Raw genomic sequence first — 9,482 nt, forward strand, 5'->3', positions numbered from 1 at the left:
GACAATTTATTAATTGATTGATTTTATTGACCGGCAAGCTTTCCTGTGATTATCACAGACTTTGTTTCTGGTGATCAAATCTCGATATGGATTTTAATGAGTTTTTAGTCCACATTATCAATATTGTCCATTTTCTAAGTCAATTCAGTAAAAATTCCAGGATTTATTTCTTAATAAATAAATAGGACCCGAAGAAATAACTCGACAACGAGCTACTCAACTGTAGGTTCCTTGAAAGGTTCTACTCTTAATATAATCATTTACAAAATGATCGACCTATTCTTCCTTATCTAGGAACGAAAGCGAGCTGATCCTGGAGTCCCTGCAATCCTTCTCGAAACTCCTGAACAGTTTGCCAGGGTACAAATTCAGTTCCTTTCAAGTTACCGGAGCAGTGAGGATCAAGTTGCTATTCAGTCAAGAGGATCCACGTCTAAGGAGATCCTCGATCCAGTTATTAGGAGATCTGGCAACATCCTTTGGCCAGGAGACCAATTTGGAGGCATTCAAGGATCGAGTGAGATCCAAGGGAACCTCATCACTTTACTCTTGCATCTATGCGCTCCAGACGTGTATATTGTCAAGGTATGACTTTTTTGGATCATTTTACTCACTTAACTCATGCATGGACCCCATTTAGGCCTGTAAAAGTACAATGCAGAAGGTTGGCCCTTATCTGGATTTTCCGGAGGTATACCGCATGATCCAGGAGTGTTTGGGCGATGACACCGACTTGATGTTCACGGATTTTATTGGGGAGTTAATTAAACGCATGGTAAGTAAATGGCAGCACCTTAAATGTAATATTCATGCAGTTCGTCTGTGATATATTTTGAATTTAATTAGGGATTTATGGAATCAAAGATATCAAGGTTATTTGGGGGTCAAATCGAGGACGAGTTGGTTTAAAGGTGGCGTCTAAGGGCCAATCCCGCCCTTGTCATCGGTTTGTTCTACGCCGAACTACTACCCGAGAATAAACCGAAAGTTTCACTGGAAACTGTCTGTGATAAACTGAACAGACTGATGCAAGACGAGTCAGAAGAAGTTAGGATTAAGGCAAGTCAAGCTATATCGTGTTTGTTTTTATAATTATTGTAGAACGGAATGTGCTAGGGGGATAGTACGATTAAGTCTTTTAAATCAGTTTTTAGTAAGAAAATTTAAAAAAAGTCAACAGGGGTCAAAACTGACTTGTGGGTGGACTTTGTAGCTTATAAGTTTATCTCTGTCGCACTCATTGTAAAAAAAAACTTGAAACGTGGAAAAACTGAAATTTCACAAAGTTTATTAGTTTTAAAATTTTGCATAACTTTTTTGTTATTAAAGATAGAGCTTTCATTTAAAAACTGTCAAGTACTCCATGCAAAGGGGCACCTTGCACATAAATATCAAAATTGAAAAAAATATAGTTTTTGAGAAAAATCGAAATTTATGTTTTTTACGATTAACATGTACTTTTTTAGATCGAAAATTTTGCATAACTTTTTTGTTATTAAAGATAGAGCTTTCATTTAAAAACTGCCAAGTACTCCTCGCAAAGGGGCACCTTGCACATAATTATCAAAATTGAAAAAATTATAGTTTTTGAGAAAAATCGAAATTTAGGTTTTTTACGATTAACATGTACTTTTTTAGATCGAAAATTTTGCATAACTTTTTTGTTATTAAAGATAGAGCTTTCATTTAAAAACTGCCAGGTACTCCTCGCAAAGGGGCACCTTGCACATAATTATCAAAATTAAAAAAATTATAGTTTTTGACAAAAATCGAAATTTCGGTTTTTTACAATTAACATGTACTTTTTTAGATCGAAAATTTTGCATTACTTTTTTGTTATTAAAGATAGAGCTTTCATTTAAAAACAGTCAAGTACTCCTAGCGAAGGGGCACCTTGCACATAATTATTAAAATTGAAAAAATTATAGTTTTTGAGAAAAATCGAAATTTTGGTTTTTTACAATTAACATGTACTTTTTTGGATCGAAAATTTTGCATAACTTTTTTGTTATTAAAGATAGAGCTTTCATTTAAAAACTGACAAGTACTCCTCGCAAAGGGGCACCTTGCACATAATTATCAAAATTAAAAAAATTATGGTTTTTGAGAAAAATCGAAATATCGGTTTTTTACAATTAACATGTACTTTTTTAGATCGAAAATTTTGCATAACTTTTTTGTTATTAAAGATAGAGCTTTCATTTAAAAACTGTTAAGTACTCCTAGCGAAGGGGCACCTTTCGCGTAATTATCAAAATTGAAAAAATTATAGTTTTTGAGAAAAATCGAAATTTCGGTTTTTTACAATTAACATGTACTTTTTTAGATCGAAAATTTTGCATAACTTTTTTGTTATTAAAGATAAAGCTTTCATTTAAAAACTGCCAAGCACTCCTGGCAAAGGGGCACTTTGTACGTAATAATCAAAATCTAAAAAATTATAGTTTTTGAAAAAAATCGAAATTTCGGTTTTTTACAATTAACATGTACTTTTTTAGATCGAAAATTTTGCATAACTTTTTTGTTATTAAAGATAAAGCTTTCATTTAAAAACTGCCAAGCACTCCTGGCAAAGGAGCACCTTGCACATAATTATTAAAATTGAAAAAATTATAGTTTTTGAAAAAAATCGAAAATTGGTTTTTTACAATTAACATGTACTTTTTTAGATCGAAAATGTTGCATAACTTTTTTGTTATTAAAGATAGAGCTTTCATTTAAAAACAGTCAGGTACTCCTAGCGAAGGGGCACCTTGCACATAATTATCAAAATTGAAAAAAATTATAGTTTTTGAGAAAAATCGAAATTTCGGTTTTTTACAATTAACATGTACTTTTTTAGATCGAAAATTTTGAAGGCTCATATCTCGGCTTCTATATGAATTATCATGAAAATTCCAACGGTTTTGTCTTAGTTTCGTCCTTCTGAATCCAACGAGACCATCCGCAAGGTCGTAGCTTTTACGAGAGCTGAGATATGGCATTTTTGTAGCCCATTTTTGGCGTCAAAAACGGACGTCGAAAACGACTTTTTCAGGATTTTCAAAGTGCTCTCATTCCCTTAGTTCTGCTCGGATCCTGTTATAACCCGGTGTTTTCGTAATCTAGGTGATCAGAATAAGACGCTGGTATACTTAGTTTGACTTTGAAAAAAATCAATTTTTGGTGAAAAAATTCGATACGGGGGGGTATACCCGAAAAATGAAGAAACCCAAACTTTGAAGGCTCATATCTCGGCTTGTATATGAGCTATCGGGAAAATTCCAACGGTTTTGTCTTAGTTTCTTCCTTCTGAATCCAACGAGACCATCCGCAAGGTCGTAGCTTCTACGAGAGCCGAGATATGGCATTTTTGTAGCCCATTTTTGGCCTCAAAAACGGACGTCGAAAACGACTTTTTCAGGATTTTCAAAGTGCTCTCATTCCCTTAGTTCTGCTCGGATCCTGTTATAACCCGGTGTTTTCGTAATCTAGGTGATCAGAATAAGACGCTGGTATACTTAGTTTGATTTCGAAAAAATCAATTTTTGGTGAAAAAATTCGATACGGGGGGGTATACCCGAAAAATGAAAAAACTCAAACTTTGAAGGTCGATATCTCGGCTTCTATGGGAGCTATCGTGAAAATTCCAACGGTTTTGTCTTAGTTTCGTCCTTCTGAATCCAACGAGACCATCCGCAAGGTCGTAGCTTTTACGAGAGCTGAGATATGGCATTTTTGTAGCCCATTTTTGGCCTCAAAAACGGACGTCGAAAACGACTTTTTCAGGATTTTCAAAGTGCTCTCATTCCCTTAGTTCTGCTCGGATCCTGTTATAACCCGGTGTTTTCGTAATCTAGGTGATCAGAATAAGACGCTGGTATACTTAGTTTGACTTTGAAAAAAATCAATTTTTGGTGAAAAAATTCGATACGGGGGGGTATACCCGAAAAATGAAGAAACCCAAACTTTGAAGGCTCATATCTCGGCTTGTATATGAGCTATCGTGAAAATTCCAACGGTTTTGTCTTAGTTTCGTCCTTCTGAATCCAACGAGACTATCCGCAAGGTCGTAGCTTCTACGAGAGCCGAGATATGGCATTTTTGTAGCCCATTTTTGGCCTCAAAAACGGACGTCGAAAACGACTTTTTCAGGATTTTCAAAGTGCTCTCATTCCCTTAGTTCTGCTCGGATCCTGTTATAACCCGGTGTTTTCGTAATCTAGGTGATCAGAATAATCCGCTGTTATAGTTAGTTGGAATTCGAATAAAAAAAAATTATGAAAAAATTTGAAAGAGGGGGGGGTATATAATTTCTTACTGATAAACAGTGTGGGGCGGGTGGGGGATATGGGTTGACTCACTCGTTCACATGTGAGCATATCTTTTATTCTCCAGCTCTCTCTGCAACGACCAGGACTAACTTCTCTTTCTAAAAATGACCGAAACAGTGGTGGGGGACGTATGTGCAGACATGTAGCACACTTTGTCATGGATCGCCTCCTTTATGGGCCCAGTATTCGGTCGGACCTGATACCTCAGTGGACGGTAGTGGTCGCTTTCTTTACCTACTTGATCAAGGACAATGTAGAGAGCAAACAGGTGGTTTTAATAGAAAACCTATTGGAGATGATTTTGGATGTCCAGCTGGACCAGAGCTGCTGGGTGCGGAAGGTCGGGGTATGCCCCGGAGAATTTGAATAAGGAGCTCGTGGTGCGGTACTGCAATCAGATACTGGGCATTTTAATGGACTGTTTGGATTATAACAATTTGGGGTAAGTTTCTTAACTTAAAAATTTTGAAAATTAAAAAAAAATATCAAACCACAAACAAAATATATAATGTAGCGAAACGACCTCTAAATTTGCTATAGTTCGTTCTATTAGAATATCGGGCGTCTTAAATTTTTTATTTATTTGTGGAAATGTGTGACATTCCTTAAACCCTACATTTCTGCTCGGAGTATTCGTATGATTATTACTTCGTTTATCACCATTTAATAAAGAAGTATGGCGCTTTTGACTCCGTGGTTCCGTTAAAAGGTTTTAATCCGGGTCAGTGCTTTTATTATTAATAGGTAAGGTTACAACTGTCCTGTTTCTTGGCTAGCAATTTATGTTATCTATTTTGTTATTAAAAGGTGTTAAAACTAAGCCCATAACTGAGGTGAATTAACTGAGATTTCCCGACATAAGTGGTTTCTTTGACATACGAACCCTCGGGACTAAAAATCCCATTACAATAAAAGTCCAAAAAAAACATTTATTGTTATAAGGTGCCCAAATGATGGGCAGAATGGCAGGTTTGGCAAATCAATAACTTCTTCCGAGTATTTGACACCGTTGAAAAAGAAGAAGAAGAAGAGAAGTAGCAGTAACGAGTGTGAGAGGGAAACGAGGTAGGAAAATGGACAGACAACCCTCTGGTTTCCTCCACTCCTGTGGGCGTCTCATTGTCTATCCCTTTCCCTCCCTCATTTCTCTCGCACTTTGGCTACATTCTACTTCTCTTCTCCTTCTTCCTCTTTTTTAAATGCCTGGACAAAATTATTGATTTTTTACAAGCAGTTGAACCCAAAGTTTCTTCTGCTTCTTCTTTTTCTTCTTCTTCTTCTCTCTCTTTTTCTTTAAAAACCTCAAATACCTGGATTCCGTTTACATATACTTACTTTGAATAAATCTCTACCATGAGAATTACAAATAAAACATCTAATTTTGGCAGTGACAATTTATTAATTGATTGATTTTATTGACCGGCAAGCTTTCCTGTGATTATCACAGACTTTGTTTCTGGTGATCAAATCTCGATATGGATTTTAATGAGTTTTTAGTCCACATTATCAATATTGTCCATTTTCTAAGTCAATTCAGTAAAAATTCCAGGATTTATTTCTTAATAAATAAATAGGACCCGAAGAAATAACTCGACAACGAGCTACTCAACTGTAGGTTCCTTGAAAGGTTCTACTCTTAATATAATCATTTACAAAATGATCGACCTATTCTTCCTTATCTAGGAACGAAAGCGAGCTGATCCTGGAGTCCCTGCAATCCTTCTCGAAACTCCTGAACAGTTTGCCAGGGTACAAATTCAGTTCCTTTCAAGTTACCGGAGCAGTGAGGATCAAGTTGCTATTCAGTCAAGAGGATCCACGTCTAAGGAGATCCTTGATCCAGTTATTAGGAGATCTGGCAACATCCTTTGGCCAGGAGACCAATTTGGAGGCATTCAAGGATCGAGTGAGATCCAAGGGAACCTCATCACTTTACTCTTGCATCTATGCGCTCCAGACGTGTATATTGTCAAGGTATGACTTTTTTGGATCATTTTACTCACTTAACTCATGCATGGACCCCATTTAGGCCTGTAAAAGTACAATGCAGAAGGTTGGCCCTTATCTGGATTTTCCGGAGGTATACCGCATGATCCAGGAGTGTTTGGGCGATGACACCGACTTGATGTTCACGGATTTTATTGGGGAGTTAATTAAACGCATGGTAAGTAAATGGCAGCACCTTAAATGTAATATTCATGCAGTTCGTCTGTGATATATTTTGAATTTAATTAGGGATTTATGGAATCAAAGATATCAAGGTTATTTGGGGGTCAAATCGAGGACGAGTTGGTTTAAAGGTGGCGTCTAAGGGCCAATCCCGCCCTTGTCATCGGTTTGTTCTACGCCGAACTACTACCCGAGAATAAACCGAAAGTTTCACTGGAAACTGTCTGTGATAAACTGAACAGACTGATGCAAGACGAGTCAGAAGAAGTTAGGATTAAGGCAAGTCAAGCTATATCGTGTTTGTTTTTATAATTATTGTAGAACGGAATGTGCTAGGGGGATAGTACGATTAAGTCTTTTAAATCAGTTTTTAGTAAGAAAATTTAAAAAAAGTCAACAGGGGTCAAAACTGACTTGTGGGTGGACTTTGTAGCTTATAAGTTTATCTCTGTCGCACTCATTGTAAAAAAAAACTTGAAACGTGGAAAAACTGAAATTTCACAAAGTTTATTAGTTTTAAAATTTTGCATAACTTTTTTGTTATTAAAGATAGAGCTTTCATTTAAAAACTGTCAAGTACTCCATGCAAAGGGGCACCTTGCACATAAATATCAAAATTGAAAAAAATATAGTTTTTGAGAAAAATCGAAATTTATGTTTTTTACGATTAACATGTACTTTTTTAGATCGAAAATTTTGCATAACTTTTTTGTTATTAAAGATAGAGCTTTCATTTAAAAACTGCCAAGTACTCCTCGCAAAGGGGCACCTTGCACATAATTATCAAAATTGAAAAAATTATAGTTTTTGAGAAAAATCGAAATTTAGGTTTTTTACGATTAACATGTACTTTTTTAGATCGAAAATTTTGCATAACTTTTTTGTTATTAAAGATAGAGCTTTCATTTAAAAACTGCCAGGTACTCCTCGCAAAGGGGCACCTTGCACATAATTATCAAAATTAAAAAAATTATAGTTTTTGACAAAAATCGAAATTTCGGTTTTTTACAATTAACATGTACTTTTTTAGATCGAAAATTTTGCATTACTTTTTTGTTATTAAAGATAGAGCTTTCATTTAAAAACAGTCAAGTACTCCTAGCGAAGGGGCACCTTGCACATAATTATTAAAATTGAAAAAATTATAGTTTTTGAGAAAAATCGAAATTTTGGTTTTTTACAATTAACATGTACTTTTTTGGATCGAAAATTTTGCATAACTTTTTTGTTATTAAAGATAGAGCTTTCATTTAAAAACTGACAAGTACTCCTCGCAAAGGGGCACCTTGCACATAATTATCAAAATTAAAAAAATTATGGTTTTTGAGAAAAATCGAAATATCGGTTTTTTACAATTAACATGTACTTTTTTAGATCGAAAATTTTGCATAACTTTTTTGCTATTAAAGATAGAGCCTTCATTTAAAAACTGTTAAGTACTCCTAGCGAAGAGGCATCTTGCACATAATTATCAAAATTGAAAAAAATTATAGTTTTTGAGAAAAATTGAAATTTCGGTTTTTTACAAATAACATGTACTTTTTTAGATCGAAAATTTTGCATAACTTTTTTGGTATTAAAGATAGAGCTTTCATTTAAAAACTGCCAAGTACTCCTCGCAAAGGGGCACCTTGTACGTAATAATCAAAAACTAAAAAAATTGTAGTTTTTGAAAAAAAATTTAAATTTCGGTTTTTTACAATTAACATGTACTTTTTTAGATCGAAAATTTTGCATAACTTTTTTGCTATTAAAGATAGAGCTTTCATTTAAAAACAGTCAAGTACTCCTAGCGAAGGGGCACCTTGCACATAATTATCAAAATTGAAAAAATTATAGTTCTTGAGAAAAATCGAAATTTCGGTTTTTTACAATTAACATGTACTTTTTTAGATCGAAAATTTTGCATAACTTTTTTGTTATTAAAGATAGAGCTTTCATTTAAAAACTGTTAAGTACTCCTAGCGCAGAGGCATCTTGCACATAATTATTAAAATTTAAAAAATTATAGTTTTTGAAAAAAATCGAAATTTCCGTTTTTTACAATTAACATGTACTTTTTTAGATCGAAAATTTTGCATAACTTTTTTGTTATTAAAGATAGAGCTTTCATTTAAAAACTGCCAAGTACTCCTCGCAAAGGGGCACCTTGCACATAGTTATCAAAATTAAAAAAATTATAGTTTTTAAGAAAAATCGAAATTTCGGTTTTTTACAATTAACATGTACTTTTTTAGATCGAAAATTTTGCATAACTTTTTTGTTATTAAAGATAGAGCTTTCATTTAAAAACTGTTAAGTACTCCTAGCGAAGGGGCACCTTTCGCGTAATTATCAAAATTGAAAAAATTATAGTTTTTGAGAAAAATCGAAATTTCGGTTTTTTACGATTAACATGTACTTTTTTAGATCGAAAATTTTGCATTACTTTTTTGTTATTAAAGATAGAGCTTTCATTTAAAAACAGTCAAGTACTCCTGGCAACGGAGCACCTTGCACATAATTATTAAAATTGAAAAAATTATAGTTTTTGAAAAAAATCGAAATTTCGGTTTTCTACAATTAACATGTACTTTTTTAGATCGAAAATGTTGCGTAACTTTTTTGTTATTAAAGATAGAGCTTTCATTTAAAAACTGCCAAGTAATCCTCGCAAAGGGGCACCTTGTACGTAATAATCTAAAACTAAAAAAATTGTAGTTTTTGAAAAAAATCGAAATTTCGGTTTTTTACAATTAACATGTACTTTTTTAGATCGAAAATGTTGCATAACTTTTTTGTTATTAAAGATAGAGCTTTCATTTAAAAACAGTCAAGTACTCCTGGCAAAGGAGCACCTTGCACATAATTATTAAAATTGAAAAAATTATAGTTTTTGAAAAAAATCGAAATTTCGGTTTTTTACAAATAACATGTACATTTTTAGATCGAAAATTTTGCATAACTTTTTTGTTATTAAAGATAGAGCTTTCATTTAAAAACTGCCAAGTACTCCTCGCA

General features: G+C 33.8%; 1 protein-coding gene across 17 annotated transcripts in view; it reads left to right on the top strand.

Annotated features, from left to right (window-relative positions):
* Positions 1-7,072, top strand: part of LOC126749534 (uncharacterized) — a 181,637-nt gene extending 174,565 nt beyond the window's left edge. For 4 of the 17 annotated variants that reach the window (XR_007665103.1, XR_007665097.1, XR_007665107.1 and 1 more), the window contains exons 2-4: positions 5,997-6,287; positions 6,343-6,477; positions 6,549-7,072. Coding sequence is in view for 5 of the 17 variants with exons in the window: in XM_050459241.1 (XP_050315198.1) it covers positions 295-585; positions 6,343-6,406 (355 nt within the window). In the remaining 12 variants the exon portion in view is untranslated. Of the gene's footprint in view, positions 1-294; positions 586-640; positions 776-846; positions 1,363-4,362; positions 4,756-4,974; positions 5,058-5,996; positions 6,288-6,342; positions 6,478-6,548 lie in introns of those variants that run through there. The other 13 variants (XR_007665101.1, XR_007665104.1, XR_007665105.1 and 10 more) reach the window with 10 other exon arrangements.
* The last annotated feature ends 2,410 nt before the right edge of the window (positions 7,073-9,482 follow it).

This window comes from Anthonomus grandis, unplaced genomic scaffold (assembly GCF_022605725.1).
Source record: "Anthonomus grandis grandis unplaced genomic scaffold, icAntGran1.3 ctg00000286.1, whole genome shotgun sequence".
Taxonomy (NCBI): domain Eukaryota; kingdom Metazoa; phylum Arthropoda; class Insecta; order Coleoptera; family Curculionidae; genus Anthonomus; species Anthonomus grandis.